At 30.7% G+C, this 19,909-nt stretch overlaps 3 protein-coding genes across 7 annotated transcripts; 1 reads left to right on the top strand and 2 right to left on the bottom strand.

The window, feature by feature from the left end:
• Positions 1–2,154: 2,154 nt before the first annotated feature.
• On the bottom strand, positions 2,155–3,791 carry LOC105646756 (uncharacterized). 2 transcript variants are annotated; one of them, XM_012232680.4, is made up of 7 exons: positions 3,635–3,791; positions 3,371–3,538; positions 3,170–3,289; positions 3,032–3,075; positions 2,821–2,946; positions 2,540–2,681; positions 2,155–2,449 (listed from the first exon to the last, which is right to left on the bottom strand). In XM_012232680.4, exons 1-7 carry the CDS (start codon positions 3,680–3,682, stop codon positions 2,372–2,374), a joined length of 726 nt encoding a protein of 241 aa, XP_012088070.2. In that variant the 5' UTR covers positions 3,683–3,791; the 3' UTR covers positions 2,155–2,371. The 2 variants fall into 2 exon arrangements, with proteins under 2 accessions (XP_012088070.2, NP_001292954.1); NM_001306025.1 differs by lacking the exon at positions 3,635–3,791 and having other exon boundaries at positions 2,372–2,449; positions 3,371–3,514.
• A 1,225-nt stretch (positions 3,792–5,016) lies between these two features.
• On the top strand, positions 5,017–10,550 carry LOC105646754 (Regulator of chromosome condensation (RCC1) family protein). Of its 3 annotated transcripts, none has more exons than XM_012232678.4 (9): positions 5,017–5,167; positions 5,436–5,730; positions 6,229–6,422; positions 6,531–6,578; positions 7,441–7,513; positions 7,767–7,938; positions 9,023–9,454; positions 9,532–9,723; positions 10,241–10,550. In XM_012232678.4, the coding sequence occupies exons 2-9, from the start codon at positions 5,475–5,477 to the stop codon at positions 10,293–10,295; spliced, it is 1,422 nt and encodes a 473-aa protein (XP_012088068.1). In that variant the 5' UTR covers positions 5,017–5,167; positions 5,436–5,474; the 3' UTR covers positions 10,296–10,550. The 3 variants fall into 3 exon arrangements, with proteins under 3 accessions (XP_012088068.1, XP_020540040.1, XP_037496423.1); XM_020684381.3 differs by having other exon boundaries at positions 5,028–5,280; XM_037640495.2 differs by having other exon boundaries at positions 5,028–5,730.
• Positions 10,551–10,583: 33 nt separating this feature from the next.
• Positions 10,584–17,241, bottom strand: LOC105646753 (agamous-like MADS-box protein FUL-L). Of its 2 annotated transcripts, none has more exons than XM_020684382.3 (8): positions 16,783–17,241; positions 12,461–12,533; positions 11,984–12,048; positions 11,796–11,880; positions 11,655–11,696; positions 11,233–11,274; positions 10,999–11,144; positions 10,584–10,823 (listed from the first exon to the last, which is right to left on the bottom strand). In XM_020684382.3, exons 1-8 carry the CDS (start codon positions 16,965–16,967, stop codon positions 10,721–10,723), a joined length of 741 nt encoding a protein of 246 aa, XP_020540041.1. In that variant the 5' UTR covers positions 16,968–17,241; the 3' UTR covers positions 10,584–10,720. The 2 variants fall into 2 exon arrangements, with proteins under 2 accessions (XP_020540041.1, XP_012088065.1); XM_012232675.4 differs by having other exon boundaries at positions 11,781–11,880; positions 16,783–17,238.
• Between the last annotated feature and the right edge of the window lie 2,668 nt (positions 17,242–19,909).

The following is a 19,909-nucleotide window of genomic DNA, read 5'->3' on the forward strand; positions in this document are numbered from 1 at the left end:
TTATAAATAACCAACAAACAACAAGCCATTTGCACTCTCCACAAGCCTTAATAACCATCCATGAATTGCTTTTCACCTATAAAAGACTTCTTTTTTGTGAGAGAAAATTCCAGTTTGCTTAAGTTAGCTGTACAAAAAAAAGTACCATTTGCCGATGTTATAAAGTTTCGGTTTGAACAAGAGATCATTTTATTCAATTAAAAAGGTGTTTTTTTTTTTTTTTTCTCTCATCCCCTTCACAGTGGTCAAGCAGGAATTTCGATTAAAAAATAAATGTTAAGGATCTGAGCTAGTACAGAGAGAAAGAGAATTTCAGGTATGTAATTTAGAAACCTGAATATTATTATTTCTACGTTTTGTTTGAATTCTAAGGTGTTTTTGCAAAGAATATTTACTGGATATGATTTTAATTTTAATTTTGATAGCATATTGAGAATTGTAAAACTTGGGTTTGTGTCGTTTAAATTCATAAATAGAAGGAAATTGAAAAGAGGTTTGTTTTGATTTTGGGTTGTTTGATGAATTGATTATTGATCTATGGGTTTATATACGGAGATGAAGATCGAAAAGCCTCGATTGGAAGAAGAGAGATGGAGGTCTTACAAAATAGAAAAAATGAACACAAAAAACTTTGAGCAGGATGACGTGAAATAAAAAATTATTTTTTTAAATGATGCTTGCCACATCAGTTTTCCGGTGTCTTTCATCACCGGATTGTGGTCAAATTCACTTTTAATGTTACAAAATCAAAGTCCAAGTATTTTAAGGGCTAAATCATTAAAAAAACTTCAAATTTTATAGGTAATTTTAATTACTTTAAATCTAATTTTCTACTTCTAGTATTCTAAATTTCAATTTTAGTTACAATAGCACCATAATTTCAAATTATATCCAATTTAGTGAATAAATATTATTTTCAATTGCCTTCAAAGAAATATTATTTTGTACCCAATATTAAAATAAAAAATAATATATTCACCTAAAAACTACTTTTTTTTTTTGTTTTATTTGTATAATATTAACAAGTAATGATTCCCTAAAAATAAAATTATGCTGTAATGAATAAAACTTATTTGTATAAGAGATCTAGCTTAATTATAATTTCAATAAACCATAATTAAAAATTCATGTTTATTTTACTCATTAAATTAGATACAATTTAAAATTAGGGTGCTATTATAATTAAAATTGAAGTTCAGAATAGTAAGAGAAGAAAATTGAATTTAACGTATAATTAAAATTACCTGTAAAGTTTTAAATTTTTTTTAATGATTTAAAATAAGCCCATAATTTAGTTTGAAGACAACGATTATTTTGAAGTTTTATTAGAGATAATATCTTCTCAAAATTAAGATATTATATTTCTGTTTATGCTACAAAGTAGTAGATCAAATATATATTATTAATTCAAAGATTTTTCTAATAGTTCCTACATATCCGTATTTGATTGTAGTCTAAGTTTGTATTAATTGGATTTGAATATATTTGCGGTTGATTTGTATATAATTGGACTTATAAGTCTTGTTTGGAATAAATGAATTCTAAAAAACTTGTTAGAATTTAATTATAAATTTAAATTTTTGTGTTTGGTATGAAAAAGAATGAAGAATTAATTATACGAATTCAATTCTATGTATTTGAATATAACTAAATTAAAATTTATAAAATTTTACAAGAAAAATGTAAAATTTCTAAATGAATTCCATAAAATTAATCAACCTAATATTTTATAACCAAAACTTTTCATCCTCCTAGCCTTCTAACATTATTATGGCTAGAGTATTTTAGAAATAAAAATAAATAAATTTTCATTTTTTAATTTATTCTAAACATGAAAAAATCATATACAATGAATTTAACATTTTGACTTCATTTATACAAAATAGAGCGTAAATGACAATTAAAATTTGTAACTAATAGATAATATTGATATGTCGATATGATAAGATTTGTCGATAGGTGTATAATATAAGTGATTTCATAGAACACGCCAATTAAAGATTTTTTTAATTATTATTTTTGTTTTATTATTTTTTTTCTTAGTGATTGTAAAAAAATATTCTTGTTAAAAGTTTATTTTATTAGTTTGGTGTACGAGATAAAGCCCATAAACGGGGTGTTAGGTAGTGAAGATAAATAGTGAAGATCAGAAAGTTATATTGAAAGAAGAAATATATTTTTAAATTTCCACACAAATCCTCAAACCATTCCAATTTGAACATATCCACTGCAGGAAAAATGCATATGACAGTTATGTTCCAATATTACACAAGAAAAATAATTAAAAATAATAAAACATTACACAAATGCATGAGGGAAAGTTGAAATCTTGATTTATTGTTGTCTCTTCCAGCTTATATAATGTAAACTATTAATTTGCTGCAGCTTCAAAAGCTCTGAGGAAAACCTCTGGAGGCTGGGCTCCATTCAACTTCTTCTTTCCATTGATCTATTCAGAGAAAGAAAAAGAAAAAATTAATATGGATTATTATAATGATTAAACAATAAAAATATAAATAATGGGTATTTTATTGCATACCACATAGTTTGGGACTCCTGTGAGGCCTGCTGAGTACTTGTGGAGGTCCTCATATACCTCCTTCACACCATTATTGGGATCTTGAAGGAATTCTGCAGCCCCCTCTACTCCAACTTTTTCAGCACATTCCAAGAGAAATTCCCTGCATCAATTCATTAATGTTACCGTATTCGCCGTTATGGGATTGAAGAGAACTCAAACTCGATACTTCCCACCCTCCGTATTAATGAGAAAACCAATTAGATCACAAGATTGAATGACAAAAAAGTTTAACTATTTACCTGTCGCCAATGTATTTAGCCTTTGTGAAGTAACCAAGGAATAATTCCTCTGCAAGATTATGTTGCTTGTCAAGACCTTGCTGGCCAGCAAAATGTATAAGCCTATGGCTTTCTAAGGAATTCCCACTGTGCATCACCAAAACCATGTTAATTCATCAAATAAACCCCTTAGCACATTTTTTATAAAGCTGAATTACAAAAAAGAACTTACAAGAGCTCACATATGTTGAATTCCAGACCAACACCTCTAAGAGCCTGAACGCAATTATCATAATAGGTTAATTAAATAAAAGTCAAACTCCAAGGCCATTATTGCATAGATAATTATCAAATGAAGAAGATAATTAACCTCTCTGAGTTGATTTAGAACTGCATCAGTTCGAGACCCAAATCTTTGCTGGAAAAGAGGCATAAGCTTTGTGCCTTCTTTCGGGGCAGATGGATCAATAAGAAACGGATGCCATCTAATCTGCAAATTAGAACTTGTCTGAGTTCGAAATGAAAAATATATTAGAATATAACTTAATGAGAAAAGGTAGAATTGAGAGACCTCAAAATCAAATCTGTCTTTAGCAGTAGCTATGGCTTTATCTAAATTTCGTTTGCCAACAAAGCACCAAATGCATATAGTGTCTGAGCTGATATCAATTCTAATCTGCTTCTTCCCGCTGCTGTTGCTGACTGACTGACTCATGATTCTTGGGTATCTGCTAGCTTTCTGAAATGGAAACTCCAATCAAGAATTGTGTTAAAAGAGGTCAAGAAAATGAAAGTAAAGAAAGAATTAAGAAGACTGTTAGAAGGTTTTGTGTACCTGAAAGAATACAGAAGGTGGGAATTTGTTAAGAGTTGCCCAGCGCATTGAGTGTGAATGATTGCAGGGACATATTTGGTTTGCTTTATAGTAAGCAAAAGGGTTGATATCGCTGTATGTTTTTGACTTTTGTTTTATTTCACTGAGAATGCAAATGAGACGGCTAAGCTTTAGATTGAGTGGGCTAAACCGGTTTATTGGTCCATCAATTAACCAAATCAATGAATAATAATTTATTATTTAAAGAAAATGTATCTTTGATTGGGGTATATTTGTCTAGATTGGGATAGAAATAAGAATCTTTTATAAATTGTTTATCACAAGTTAATTCTTTTTTTACTATTCACTCAAAAAAGATAAAGTGAAAATAATATTAAAAAAATCACCTTCGTTGGGTTCGTGTACGGTGAACCTATAAACCATATAAGTCTAATCTTTACATTTTTGGTCTAGATTATGACGGTGAGAAAAACTAATTAAAATACAAATTTTTAAATTTTATTTTCATTTAATTTTTTTTTTGCACGTCGTTTAAAAAAAAACTTTTCATTGATATAATTATGGGTGAATATATAAAGAGTCTAAGTAGTCATTTTTTAAATATAATTATCTATACACCGTGTGAATCATTCTTTTTTTAATATAATTATTTATATAGCGCATGACAATTTCATTTCATAAAGTAGTATATTTAAAAAAAAATTTATTAAAGTCAAACTTCTAGATGATTCAATAAAAAATTAACTTCTAGACGGTACATTAAACTTTTCAAAGATTACTAACTATCAAAAGATTTATTAACGAATTATCAAAAAAAAAAAAAAATTTATTAACGAGTCATATATAAAAGTAAAATTACTATTATCATTATAATTTTGATTTTTACATAAATACATTAGTAGGAGTGTTCAAAGAAAAGTAATTACACTAATAGTTTGTTTAGATGGATGAAAAATGTTAGAGAAAATAAAAATAAATAAAAAAAATTTATCTTTTCCTATAAAAAATTTTTCTTCGCCTCATAAAACTTTATCTCTCAATATCAAAGAGAAACTACCATATAATTGATGGTTATTTCATTTAAAAAATTATAAAAACTAAAAATGCTAAAAGAAGATTGCAAAAAAAAAAAAGATTAATTTTTTATCAATAAATACTAGTAAAAAGGTTATTTCTTTGAAATTAGATTAATTAATTACTAAATTTTTTTCTCAAAAAATTTCAATGAAAAAGTTATGCCAAAAGGACCGGAACCTGGAGACTTCACTTTGGCAGAACCGGGCTGGGGTTTTGATTCGGACATCGACCCGACCCGATCCGACCCGACTCCTAGGTTTTTGGGTGTCGGAACATCGTCCTTTTCTTTCCTGTTTCAACTCTCAACCGTAAAATCAAAACTCCAACGCAATTAGTTTCTTTTTTACGCGCAGTTTCTCCAAAATATTAATTTCACTAAAAACTTCTAAAGTTTATAAGTTGAATTTGTCCGATTTTGTTCAAAGATTTAGTATTTTTTGGATTAATTTAAAAAAGGTAAGATTTTTCCTTTTACCATGATTCTATTTCAGTCAAATTGCTTTTCTTTTCTCGTTTCTCATTTTTCCCTGCAACCAAACATGTAATAACACAATCCATTTCAAATTTAGGTATCTTAACTTTAATTTCTTTAATGGGTCAATAAAGTCGCGAATTTCAACTGCAATTTGTTTTAGAAATAACAAATTTGATTTTCATTTGAATTACGCTTCAATCTCATTTCGTTTCTTTTTTTCCCCCTTTTTCTATTGATTTTGCTGTATAGGTTTCTTTATTTGTATATTAGAAATCATACAAATTATAGATGGACATTAATGAGATTATTGGAGAGACTGCAAAGTCCATGAATCTGCCAGCAAAGAGTGCAATTTATGTGTGGGGTTATAACCAGAGTGGGCAAACGGGAAGGAAAGGCAAAGAAGGCCAATTGCGAATTCCAAAGCAGCTCCCTCCTGAGCTCTTTGGGTGTCCAGCTGGTGCCAATGCTCGCTGGTTAGACATAGCTTGTGGCCGTGAGCATACTGCAGCTGTAGCCTCTGATGGGTCGCTTTTTACTTGGGGTTTGGTTCCTCTTACTTTATTTGCTTTGCTTATTTGATTGCATATTCTTCTCTTTTGGTTAGAACGATAATTTGATTATATATCTTCTGCCATAACTTTTGATGGGTTGCCCTTTTCATGGGATTTGGTTATGATTCTGTTTTCTTTTGAAGTTTCAGGGGCTTGCATTTCTTCATGTACAGAACCGCTGATACTTTATAATTTGTATATTGTCTTCTTGACTCATATGGAAACTGATTATGATAATGGTTGCTTATGGAGAATTTATTTGATCTTACATGGTGATGACAATATTACCAGTATGATTGTAACATCTTTTTGTTTATGGCGTGGGATATACAACAACAAATATCTAGCACAAAGGCTTTCTTTTTTTTCTTACAAGATCATTCTATCAGAAGAAAGGATCACCAACATGGGAGATAAAGGATTATGCCTGGCTGTGTTTTCTTTACCTCCCATGAAGAAAGGAACCTTATATTTATATGCTTGATCAGGTGCTAATGAATTTGGTCAACTGGGAGATGGCACTGAGGAGGGTCGCAAGTACCCAAAGAGAGTAGACCAATTGGAGGCAGAGTTTGTGAAATCTGTATCTTGTGGAGCACACTGCACTGCTGCTATTGCAGAACCACGTGAAAACGATGGAACCATCTCAAAGAGTAGACTATGGGTTTGGGGACAAAACCAAGTAATGTAGACCTATTGAGTTTATTCTATTTGTTTTGTATCTGGATACGTATATGTCCTTGCCTAGTTGCCTTTCCTATTTTGATAAACCATTTACTCATCTTTACAGGGATCAAATTTTCCACGTTTATTTTGGGGGGCCTTCAAACCAAATACGGTATGTGATTGTCGGATTTTACATTTTTGACTTTCAGATAATGAAGCAAATCTGGTATGTTTTTCAGATTTCATGAAAATGAGATGTGACTTTGTGGTTCTTATTTGAGATAACAATGGGGATGTGCAACATGCTCGACAATAACTTCATCTAAGTTTCTTCATTCATTATACTTGCACTCTGCATTTCTGAGTAGCAAGTGAAGTCAGAGCCATCTGCTTTTTAAATTAACTTGCTTTGTGTATACGTGCTTTAATCAACCCTTTTCTCGATGTTGTCATGGTCCAAACTCAACTTAGTTTACTTCAGGAATAGAGAAAATCGATGCAATGGATTAGTCGATGTTGTTGAAGAATTGGTTTTGATTACCGGACAAAAGGTCTTCTTTTTACTATTCTCGTTCTATTTCAATGCTGTTCTGGTCATGATATGAGAATTGGGCATCTATAAGTAGTTTTGAAGTCTTGTAATCAGGCTATTTTGAGTGGTTTGTGGTAGAGTAATTACTGTTTCTCATATTAATTTTAAAGTCGAAAAAATAGTCTAGTTATAATAGTAGGGTAGTTACTTGAGTGTTGGTACTCCTGTTGCTTTCATGCTATTGTAGCACTGGATGTGCTTGGATAAATTTGCCTTTTTGCATCTTTAAGTGGGATTGTAATAACTTGACGTGACAACATTTTGAGGGCCTATGATTTTCTGTTCTTGAGTGCCATTCTTATTAAATTTGTGTAATATTCGCTTTACGATGGAACAGAAACATATTTGAGAATTTATTGTGTACCAATGTATCTTTAATTTTTAAGTTGCTGCCATTAATACAATATAATTAATTGGGTTTATATATTATTATTTTTTTCAGATTATCCGTCAAGTGTCCTGTGGTGCGGCTCATGTGGTGGCTTTATCAGAGGATGGCCTACTACAAGCTTGGGGTAAATGCTATTCCAAATGCATAATGTTCTAGATTTTATTATTGGCAGCAATTAAATGATAGTGTTATCACAACTTAATCAGTTATCATGTAGATGTGATTTTTATTCACATTGGTCAAACATTTCTTGCTTTCTTTTGTTTTTTAATTAGTTTACGGTGTGTGTTATTTGATCTATAAGAGGAAACAGGGTTATTTATAGCAATATCTTTTCACCAATTGATCTGTGTCATATTGTGATTTTGATATACCAGGGTACAATGAATATGGTCAGCTTGGCAGAGGTGTTACTTGTGAAGGACTGCAGGGAGCTCGTTTAATAAATGCCTTTGCGAAGTTTCTTGATGAAGCCCCTGAGCTTGTGAAGATCACCCAAGTGTCATGTGGGGAGTATCACACAGCTGCCATTTCAGAAAAGGGCGAGGTGTAAGTTATCTGAAGAACTTCTTAGATGGAGATGATTTCTACATTTAAGCATGAGAATTGTGTTTATCATTATGACACATGTAACTCTCTTTGAAGGTTGGAAAAAATCTTCTTATGGGAATCTCACGTCTTTTCAGGAGATGGGATGCAATGGAATTGCGATGCATTCTAATATGCAAGTCTCTTTTCTCTTAGCTTGGTTATACCATAAAGAGCTTAAATGCTTTGTGGATTTTATTATTTTTTCCATTGAGAAGTGTTAATAGCTAGTTTCCCTTGTTCTCTATTATGATTCCTTAATTTTGTCCTTAGCTGGAGTCTAGTGATTTCTAGAATCTTTATCTACTCACAGTTTTTTGTATCATTTGTTGTTTTTATTAAGTAGCAGAAGTCGACTAATCCATACATGCTGTCTATATGTGATTCTACTGTGATGATTACTAGCAGTCAATACCCACTCTATGTGTAATATTGTTAGTACTTATTGATGTGTGTATATATGTTCATTGTTGGTTGTTTATGTGGTGGACACCATCTTAACTGAGAGCTGTCCCATCTTCTAGGATCATTCTGCAAAGTTCTGTCTGCTTAGTTTTCTAGTATTCCATTTCAAATTCATTTTCTTTTCCTATTTTCATGATTCCATTCAGCCCTGCAAACTACTGTTTTATCTTATGGTACATTTGGTAAGTTGTATTGTAATGTAATCAAAGACATTTAAGTGTAAATTTACACCATATTACATTCCATTATGGCTTATCAAATATAGCCTTAGTATTTCTGTATGTCTTGTGCCGCCAAATAAAATTCTGATATTTAGCTTTTGGTTAGAAGAATTGATACTTGTCAGCACTTGTTAACCCTCATCCCCATCCAACAGTGAAATGATTAATTATTTAAATCAAATAATTCTGTCATTTCAAGGAATGTTTTTTTTTTTTTTTATGGCTTGGATTTGAATCCTTTAAATGATGAAAATAGAAATGATTAGATTAATCCTTAATGGGCTTTAATTTTATTTATCTGTACTATTTTATTTTATTTTATTACTGATATTTTTTTTTTTCAATTTTGTTCCCCAAAGCTATACTTGGGGTTTAGGAAATGTGGGCCAACTTGGGCACACTTCTCTTCAGTCCGGGGATAAAGAGCTACTGCCTAGGCGAGTGGTTGCCCTTGATGGAATTTTCATAAAGGATGTTGCATGTGGAGGTGTACACACATGTGCTGTGACTGAGAAAGGAGCTCTTTATGCTTGGGGCAGTGGTCAGGTAGGGCAATTGGGCCTTGGTCCCCAAACTGGATCTTTTTCATTCATTCCGAGCGATTCTGAATCATTTCTTCGAAATATCCCCGCTTTGGTTCTTCCGAATGGAGTGCAACTTGTTGCTTGTGGACATTCTCACACGCTTGTTTCTTTGAGGGATGGAAGAATACATGGATGGGGCTATAATAGCTATGGGCAGGCAGCTAATCAGAAAACTACTTATGCTTGGTATCCATCACCAGTTGACTGGTGTGTTATCACTGAGCTGTTTGTAGCTTCTGCATGGTTATGTCATCTTCAACTCTGATGGAAGAACCATATTGCAGGTGTGTAGGAGAAGTGCGAAAACTAGCAGCCGGTGGTGGCCATTCAGCTGTGTTGACTGATGCTTGTTCCCTAAAAGAATTGTGTGAGTTTAGACTTGCAGATAGTGTGACACTATCGAACGCTTTGCAGATCGAGGATGTTGCATCTAGAACTGGAGCAGATGCTTTAGCACGCCTTTGTGGAAGATTGAGGTATTACTTTTTTTTTTTTTCCTTTTAAATGTAGTTAATTGATCTATCTTTGACCTAATTGGCTGCAATTTTCTGAAGATTTTCATAGAATCTCGTCACTTACCTTTTAAGGTATCATTGTCATATTTAACTCCCTGGACTTCATTTGGAATCTCAAAATTTGTTACGAAAGCCAAAGCTTTTGTACTATGAGTGCTGCTGTTGATGCTTTGACAATTGATGGAACTAACCAATACAAGTTTTAGTAAAATGAGATTGGCAGTGAATCTAGAATGTGCTTTTTGTACTTCCAAGATGACTCGAAATGCAACTTCAATTTTTATTTGATCTTTGAGCAAACTAGTCAAGTGTCATGATTAATTCTTTCCCATTAGAAATTACATTTCTGCTATCTTTTTTACCTTATTGTGAGAATTTATTTTGTTAATACCGATAATGTGTGAAACTGTTGGACCTTTTTTTTTGTCATGCTTATATGTGGAAAAGAAGCAATTTAAACAACTCTTTATATCTGCAGGGAGCATTTGCTTGATGGTGACGAGGTAGATTATGAAGAATATTCTCAGCAGTGAGAAGAGCTGATCGAAAAATTGATTTGAAGATTGCTGAATATTATGTCAGTCTATGTACATATATTAGATGACAATGGGTGGTATCTCTGATATTTTGTAAGCTGGTCTTAGTAGTGTATTTCCAGTCAGCCACCTAGATGATGGATTATTCCATGATTGTATGACTAACATTCATCCACTTGATGATGAACTTGTAATTGTACATTCATTAAAATATTTATATGATATGATAAAACTTGTTACGCCTTGATAAAATATTAATAATCATGATCTTAATTAGGCCATCGATTTGATTAATACTAGAGTGAATGGATACCAATTAGGGCACAAGGACAAGTACATTGTTCATAGTTTTGTAGTAATACGTAAATGGCAAAAGAAATGAAGTGATAATGATCCAAGTGATAAAATTGATTAGCAATTTTCTAGTCATTGACATGGCCAAGCATCCATGGCGGCATGTTAGCCTGAGTTTGAGCTATTGCCTCCTCATTTTCATTCATGAATTCTCTTGTCTGGAGATTGGCACTGCATTATTCATCAACAAAATACATAACGTTAATTAAAAAGCCAAAAGTTTCTAATTCTTATTTATGCTATCTATATGAGTTAATTATTATTGTTATTAACTGCAAATATCGAAGGATGTTAAGTTAATGATTTAATGTATGGAGAGAGAGAGAGAGAGAGAGAGAGACTATACTGATTCCCTTGAGGCGGAAAAGATAGCATTGGTGGCTGTGGCGGCGGCGGAGGAGGTGGTGGAGGCATGAAGGAGGATGAGTTCTGGCCAAGATTTTGTTGCTCCCACTGTGCATCTTCAGCCAATTTCTTTTGGTTTTCCTCCAGCTATAAATTTTGTTTTTGGGTGCTATAGGAAATTAGCTATTGCTAAAGGCAATGTAGTTAAGAAACTTTTGAAAGATAGGTCCGTTACCTGTTTGCTTAGCAAGTTGTTTTGGTCATGCAACGATCTTTCCTGTAATAAAACCTTTTTTTATCAGATCAAGATGTTTAAAAGGAAAAGCAAAAGAAAAAGTAATATTGGACTAAAGCCAACAAGTTTCCATAATAAACAAGCCATATTCATGAAAATCATATATCTATATCTACAGGAAGCAGCTCGAATAACAAGACACACTTAAGTTCAGCGGATGATTTTTATAAAATCAGAAGTTTGATCCATGAAAAAGCACTTATTGAGCGGACAATCATTAACCCTAAATGAGATTAGTCTCACATCCGGAAACTCTATCTATTCACTCTATAAATTAGGGTTTTTAAATTAAGCAAGCAGGAAATTGAGATGAACCCTAGAAAGCAACGTAAGTAATCGCAAAAGCAATAAACTTTAATTACCTGCTTCTGCAGCTCTAAAAGGGAATCATGATAGAGTTGGTTCTGCAAAGCCACAGTAATTATTTAAGCATTTAAATTTTATATCATAATAGAAAATTTTGAAAAGATTTAATATAATTAATTAACCTTTCTTGATCGTACACGCTTAAGTGCATTATCAATCTGGTGCTCTAAGTGTTGAAGCTCTCTTAGAGTCATGGAATCCAAATCTTCTCCTGCAAGGTTCCTATATCATCAATTTGTAATTAAAAAATTATTAGCCAACCCAATATATATAATTTAGATATATATAAGCCAATATGTATATGGAAAAAATAAAATTTCTGTACCTTAGGCTTCTCTCCAAGATCCCAATTCTAGCCTTGAGCTTGGGGCATTCCACTGGCCAATTTTCCTAGATGACATTAAATTTTTTTTTTAGAAAAAAAGAAGTTTGTTGTGAATTAGTTCGACCAATGTGTAATCTTTATTTGACATAAATAAATTTTATAAAATTTTGTGAAATTTATTTATAAATTCATACTTAACATGTTGGATATAAATTAAAACTATTTAAAATTTCGCATTCTTTTTGAAAAGAAATTATTTTTCAGTAATTAAATAGGTAGAGAACAGAAATATGATACTATAATATCTTATAATACTATAATACAATGCTATATGGAAATATCAAGATAACTTAAGAATATAAATCATAATAGTAACAATTTTGTTATACTTCAGTAAAATCTTATTAAAATTAGTAAGATTTGTAAATAAATTTAATTTTAAATTTTAAAAAAGTATAAATAAAATAAATAGAATACCTGTGATTCAGTGTCATTTGGAGCTCTTTCTGAAAATGAATATCTCTCGTATCTTTCCAGGATCCTTTCCATGCTGTGAAAATGTTGAAGTTATAAACCAAGCTCAACTACAGCTTTTAAATATTTATTATATACAGAGTTGTTCATCAAACTTCAAATTTAGCACCTTACTCACTAATAAAACAGAAAAAAAAATAATATTATGTTTTGTTTTTAATAACATTATGACTATACAATAAGAGGTAGCCTTTTCGATGACGGATCTAAAATGGAAGATAAAGGCCTAAAGAAAATTTTCAAGAGTCAAGGGATAAAATGCCAAAATTAAAAAAATCACTATTAAATGGTAAAATTAAAATTTTTAAGACAGGTTTTGAAAAAATTATTAGGTGGGAGGATGAGGGCCACTATTGGAATCCCTTTCCTCGATCGTTAAACCTTCGTTAAATACATTAAATTGATGAAAATTCTTATAATTAAGAGAATTTAAACTCGATACTTTCAAATTTTTACATTCTACTCTACTCTTATACTTCCAACTCTCTACTTCAAATAGACTACTTCTTGTCAGTTTAAATGCATAACTAAGAAAGAAATTGTCTTACTAAAAGCAAACTGAAGCAGTTTAAAAAGTTTCTAATAAAAAATCTAAATGATATCAAATTTAGATATCCTTTACAAGCTTATAGTTAATGATAGGCATCTAATAACCTGATAGTGAAAGTTAAAATTTGAATCTCACAGATGTAAAATCTCCCTTCTAGTATCAAAATAATAAAAGAAAGAGAGAGAGACAAATTAAAATTTAGAAAACTTAGCAGTTTAATAAAAAATAAGTTAAAATTATGAATAAGTTTATCTGAAATTGGACCAATGATGTATAGAACTAAAAAATAGAAAATTATAAGAATTTATGATAGAATTACAAAAGGAGTTCATGTATAAGGTGTTCTTTTTTCTTTATTTTTAAAATTTTTTTTATCATTAAACCAAATAAAATCTCAATTAAAGACAGATATATGTCTTTTTCTGAAACATAATTAGTATATATTGAACTTCAGCACAATTTATTTTTGAAAAATAACTTATATTTTAAAAACATTTTTCAAAGAATTCTTTTTTTGTTTTAGTTACAATATTGAAAAATAATTAAAAACATTAAAAGTTCTAATCTTTAATATTATAAAAATATTTAAAATTATAAAAATTTCATATTTTAAAAACTTAGTATTAAATATAAAAAACATTACATAAAAATAACAAATTATGATAGTCAAAAGTAATTGCTGATAGGGACTAACTGGAGATAGCTAAATACGAGTCATCGGTATTACTTAGGTTATTTACTTTAACAGTACAGTAAATATCAAAATTCCCTAAGAGTAGAGTAAATATCAAAATCAAAAGGAAACAAGTATATAAAACAGTTAGCTTTTTATTAGGTTATTTTCCTTAACAGTACAGTAAATATGAAGGAGAAAAATGCAACTACTACTTAATCTAAGGGTCTCTATATTATTATTCTATTATATTAAGTTATAAATGAAATTCTTCTAAGGCATGCCAACTTCATTAAATAGAAGGATAGAGGAACTTCTTATATATCCTCTTAACAAGAAACTCCAAATTCTATTATCTCAACAACCATCTTTTGCCTAAACTGTTAACCTTAATCTACTATTAAGGATGAGAGCATGTATGTAGGAGAAACTAACTGATGTTAAAATTTCCTATTAATGCTCAAAAAATCAAAAATAATACAATAAAAACAACATATAAATGCATGCCTATAGTCACTCTTGTTTTTTATATCTCTCATCTCTCTGCTCTAGCCATTTTGAAGCTTTCTTTTTGTTTATTCTTATAACTAGTTTGGAAGATATGAATTGGAAATTAAGAAGTATTAAATGAATACTATAATGTTACACTCTCCCCCTTTTAAGCCATGAAGGTGTGAAATCTAGGGTCCAAAGTTTGCGAGCATTGAAGTATATATTCTCCGATCTAAGGTTTTGTTTACCGTCTATGAAAGTTTTATAGGGTTTTAAGTTGCTAGGTTTCGTGGTCTTGTATTATGAGACAAGTATTCCACTACTAAATTATTAATCTAATTCCTTTTTTATTTATTTATCTTTTGGTTAATTTTATATTAGAATTACAACTTCACAATTCTGCAGATGTCTCCAAATGCTACTAAGCTAAAGTTCATTGGCAACTTAGTAATTGTTTTTAGTTGTTAATTAGGAGATATAATGAAGTATGTTCCAGTTCTATGAAACAGGTTTCTTGACTTATTGCAATGTGTGTTTCCTTCTATTCCCATTTGAGCTCTTTCATTATTAAGTGTGTGTATATATATATATATATGATTCTACACTTTCACATTTTAATAATAATTATGCTACTCGTACAAAAAAAAATGTGAAAATGTAGGTTCATAATTGAACCTATACAAGATATTTTACTTTGGTGAGGAGCATGATTATTAGTAAAATATGAAATTGTATGGTCGTGATTAAACCTTGGCAAAGTTCAGGAGTTACAAGAATAATTGGCCATGATTCAGGGTGAAATTTAAGCAAGATAATTGACCATGGTTCAAAGTCAAATTTCTGCATTAAGCATATATTTTGTCAACACTCATTGTGATAAATATCCCATAAGTTAAAATAAATAAGGATTGACTTGCCTAAACACGATCTATGGGCCTATTCATAGATAAAAAAAATATGAAAAATGGCCTAAACACAGATCTATGGGCCTATTCATAGATAAAAAAAATATAAAAAATGTTTTTTTTTTTTTTTTTTTTGTTAAAAGGAACGTAATTTTTATGATACACTAAGAAGAAAAAAAAATGATACACTAAGAAGAAAAAAAAAAGGATAAAGTAGAAACAACTTTTAAAAAAATTTATATTTTTGTTGATTTGGTTCATAGGTGGATCCTTAAACCCACTCTAGGCCAGTTAATCTAAATAGATAGGGGTGGAGATATGGACTTATAAGTATGTGCCCAATAAATTAGTTTTTAGGGGAAGCTCTGTGACAAAGTGGTATCAAAGTTAACTCAGACTCAATTTCAGTGTCCTGCCGAACGCCACAAAGGCGGGTGGGCAGGGGCCTCACTTGTGACAAGGGCATCACAAGATTGGGTGGGAGAGAATGTAATAGATCCCAAACATCGAATATGTAAGGATGGAGTTATGGACTTATAAGCGTGGGCGCTAAACACCCAAATATATTAGCATTTTGGAGAGAGAATAATATCCCTATGACATCATACAGTCATACTACATAAACGGATTTGGAGAATCACACCAACCAAAGATTGATAATTTGGCTAGGCTATTTTAAACTTACTTATCAGAACCTTGATACTTGTCAAAAGCATCTAAGAAATTAAACAAAGTAAAACGATTATCAATAGAAACACTAGTGCCATTCTATTCTGTAGTAGTAGTAGTAGTAGTAAAGAAGCTTAATAATCTTTGGAATAACATACATCTCTATAATTCAATAAATCGACAATAATCACTAGAGCTAGATTTAACCCTAAGTAAATATTTCAAAAGAAGTAATTTCTAATACAAAAGGTTTCAACAGATTAATCACAAACCTTATAGCTATACTAATTAAACTTAATTCTAGTATTAACAAAAATCCCTTAAACTTAGGATTTACTGTTGTGATTTGCCAAAAATAATGGTCATATATAGTCTAATGGAAGTATCTGTATGGAAATCTTAAATCAATAACTACCTCAAATCAACAAATATTGCTTTATATCATTGAGGGAGGTGCACCAACATCAATGAATACAAACGTTCTAGGTTATAAACCTGATGCAAAAAAGAAAAAAAGTGAAACACTCAACCCCATAACACAAAGCTCTAGGAGCAGAAGTAGGTGTCTGCTAGTGCAGGCCCATCCTAGTGCTAGTGAGACTTCTTCACCAGGTTTTAATTTAGCAGAAAGGTAGTAGGATCTTGGTTGTAAGTGCCAGTTAAATTCACTACAAAACAGTACTACTAAACATAGAAGACTCCATTTCTTGTTCTCAGATCAATTTCATGCACCTAAAGTACAAGAAGGGGAAATCTTAACATATATATCTTTTTTTTTTTTTTTTTGTGTGTATTTTAAGGAAAACAGACATATGAGCTTCACGCCATGGGAAGAAACAATCTCCAGAGTAATGCAGTACAGAAAACAAAAACAAGAAAAATATAAACAAAAGAAACAAAACCCACATAGATAGTAGAAAAAACCATGCAAAAAAGAGGGGAAAAAAAAAAAAACAGTAAGTATATAAATATGTACCTTGAATCAGTAGAGTACTCAAAAAGCTTTCCTTTTGTAGAGAAAACAATTAAAGCAACTTCAGCATCGCAAAGAACTGAGATCTCATGAGCTTTCTTCAGCAGACCAGTTCTTCTTTTAGAGAAAGTGACTTGTCTGCTAATCTTATTCTCGATCCGCTTCAGTTGAATCCTACCTCTCCCCATTTTTGCACTCTTGTATTTATACGAGTTTTCTTGAAATTAATTTTTGTTAAGCACCGAATTATAATTTTGTTTCAAGAAACCCTACCTGTTGGATTATTCATTTCAAAGAAAAGCAAGAAAGAAAACTTGCAAGAAACAAGAAACAAGAATATGTATATGTATGGAGCAAGGTATTATGGGAAAGTTTCTATTTAAGTATGTCTAGGTTTTGCTTTCTTGTTATTGTATGAAGGAAAGGGGAAGGTTTTATGTATATATGGGAAAGAAAGGGAATGGGGAAAGGAGTGTTAAAGAGTATTTATTATTATCTTTTATTCATTTATTTAGTTTGCAATAAAAATAAAATAGAATTAACAGCGGTGGTCTTGGAAACAAGCGTGGTTTTGGAGGTAATGTGCTGCCGAAATGTGATTGGAAGAGAGGCTGGGAAGTTTGTTAGAGCCATAGGCTTAAAGAAAGAGAAATGGTATCCGTACATAAATACCTCTGGAGTCTTATCACTTTCAGTCTTTCTGCTTAAGTTTAAGTTATCAATTTTTATTGATGGATTTGTTATGGTTACGTTATGGTAATGGCGTCACAGTTCTTTTCTTTTTTTCCGTCGTGGTGAAGGGAGATTCGAATTTATATCTATTATTAAGCTATATATCATTAAAATATATTTTGATGTGAGACATCACAGTTCTTTAATCAACTTTGTTTTTAACTATTACTATTCAGCCTAAGAAACCATGGCCATCGGTTCGGTTCTAACCGGAACTGACCGTATTGTAGACGAACTGAAACCGGACCGAAATCGGTGGTTCATAATTTTGAACCGGAACCGGCAGTTCAAGGGCCGATTAAGGTTCATGTGAATGTTAAAATATGAACCGGAATCGGCCCGGAACCGGTGGTTCCGGTCCGGTTCGAACATGATACACAAAAAATTGTAGCTTAAAATTTTTATAAAAAAATTTATATCACTTGATTTGATTGTAGTTAATTTGATTTATGGTGAAGAGAAGTAAAATGGTACATAAGTTATAAAAAATTGTGAAAAAAATACACATTTTTTGACTTAATTTATATAAAAAATGGTACATAAATAGTTGATTTATATAAAAAAAATACTTTCAAATGTACAAAAAAAGAGTGTAACGGATAGTTTTTGATATGATAGGTGTTTTTTATTTATTTTTTGGTAAATAAATTTTATTCATTTTTAATCATTTATTTATTTATTTACTGTAATTTATTAAATTATCCAAAAATATAGTTGTTATTTTTCTATTATAAAGGACAATTTGAAAAACTAATAAATGAGAAACATGTATAAATATGATGAGTTGATGATTTTTTATTTCACAATTAATTATATCCTAACTCTTCTCTTATTCTCAATCAAAATTCTCTCAAATTTTTATAGTTCATTATTTTTTCTATTGCTTTATTTTCCTTAATATTGGAATTATCTATTGTTTATTTTTTATTTTCTTACATCCAATTCCAAATTCTTTCTCTGATCTCAAATTTTTTCATTCATAAATTTACTTCATTTGATTTTTTAAATAATTTTCTTAGTATTTGAAAATAATAATTTTCAACTCATTCCATTAATTTTATATTCCATTTATAGTTTTTTATATTAGTAAATTAGCAAAATTTGTAAATTTAATGTAATAATAGTTCTAAGTTAGTTAATAGAAGTTTTTCTTTTAAAATTTATAATAATTCATCTAGTTAATAAAATTTAAACATTTTAAAATTATTATTTATTCATGAATTCAGAATCAAAATTTTATTATTTTTTTTAAAATTTGCGTAATGTCGGAACCGAATCGGAACTGTAATTTGAACCGTTGGTTTGCCAGAACCGTGCTGAACCGTGCCGGAACTAGAACCGGACTTGAACCAGAGGTTCAAGGGTCTGTTCTGGTTCAAAATTTTAAAAATCTCGAACAGGCGGTTCAGTGAACTGGAACCGGCGGTTCACTGAACCGGCCATGCCTAATTATAAACTATATCGATAAATTTAAATACTAGCTAAATTAAATATATATGGGGTTTGTATAAACTATAAAAATGAATTAAAATCAAGCAATTCTATTAATATAAATTATTTAAGAAAAAAGAATATAACATTTTAAAATTTTGGGCAGAAGGCTCAATTTATTGTAAAAAGAATACAGCGTGTATAATTTGTCCAAAAATTAATTTTCTCTAAAATTATCGCTCCAACTTTATACACATGTAAAAAATGTGCAATGTTTTGTGAAAAGAATGAAATAATATTTTTAATATTTTTCAATTATTAAAGATTATTTAAAAGTCTAAAAACTAGGAAATAAAAAATTTATTTAAGAATAAGAAATAATTATAAAGAAAGAACGTAACTGTGTCATTTTTTTTCAAACCCTACACCTACTGCAAATCTCCATGGCTACGCCATTTCCTTTCCTGGTTTTCAATTTTGGTTTAAAATTCAACATTTACTCAGAAATCCAATTCCCATCTCAACATTGTGCAATTTCGATTATGGGAGATTTGTTTCTCCCACTTTTGTTCCTCAACCACCGCGGACATGCAGTAGCAAGTTCTAGATCCTGGGCCTTCTGTTCAACCTATTAATTCTCAGCAAACAAGCAAGTCTCTGCTTTTCAAGTTCACCGACCAACTCCAGCTCATTATCTACCGCTGTTGCCCAATAATCACAATCATCATAAAAAAGACTCATCTTTTGGCGACAAAGAACGGGTTTCCAGAGAGGAACGAGATACCTTCTCCTGTCAAATTTCTCTAATTCACTTTGAATCTCTGCCGCTACGTCTTTTATGTCTTTTTTAACAGGAGAAACTGATAGCGGAAACAGCTCTACGTCCACTCCACTGGGTTTTCATTCGCCCAACCCTCGCATATTTCATCTAAAGGAAGCGTAATTACATGGACATTCTGCTCTACTC

The sequence above is a fragment of the Jatropha curcas genome, chromosome 4, assembly GCF_041381405.1.
Source record: "Jatropha curcas cultivar XTBG-Jc1 chromosome 4, XTBG_Jcur_1.0, whole genome shotgun sequence".
NCBI classification, from domain to species: Eukaryota; Viridiplantae; Streptophyta; class Magnoliopsida; order Malpighiales; family Euphorbiaceae; genus Jatropha; species Jatropha curcas.

Bases quoted from the DNA above. Each gene is read 5' to 3' on its own strand.
- LOC105646756 (XM_012232680.4), bottom strand. From the start codon at position 3,682: ATGCGCTGGGCAACTCTTAACAAATTCCCACCTTCTGTATTCTTTCAG. The intron at 2,947-3,031 runs GTAAGTTCTTTT...GGTGATGCACAG, and splicing joins TTCAACATATGTGAGCTCTT to TGGGAATTCCTTAGAAAGCC. The intron at 2,682-2,820 runs GTAAATAGTTAA...GAATTGATGCAG, and splicing joins GCTAAATACATTGGCGACAG to GGAATTTCTCTTGGAATGTG.
- LOC105646754 (XM_012232678.4), top strand. From the start codon at position 5,475: ATGGACATTAATGAGATTATTGGAGAGACTGCAAAGTCCATGAATCTG. The intron at 6,423-6,530 runs GTAATGTAGACC...TCATCTTTACAG, and splicing joins GGGTTTGGGGACAAAACCAA to GGATCAAATTTTCCACGTTT. The intron at 9,455-9,531 runs GTGTGTTATCAC...ACCATATTGCAG, and splicing joins TATCCATCACCAGTTGACTG to GTGTGTAGGAGAAGTGCGAA.
- LOC105646753 (XM_012232675.4), bottom strand. From the start codon at position 16,967: ATGGGGAGAGGTAGGATTCAACTGAAGCGGATCGAGAATAAGATTAGC. The intron at 12,534-16,782 runs GTACATATTTAT...ACATTTTCACAG, and splicing joins GAGTACTCTACTGATTCAAG to CATGGAAAGGATCCTGGAAA. The intron at 11,881-11,983 runs GTACAGAAATTT...TTGATGATATAG, and splicing joins ATCTTGGAGAGAAGCCTAAG to GAACCTTGCAGGAGAAGATT.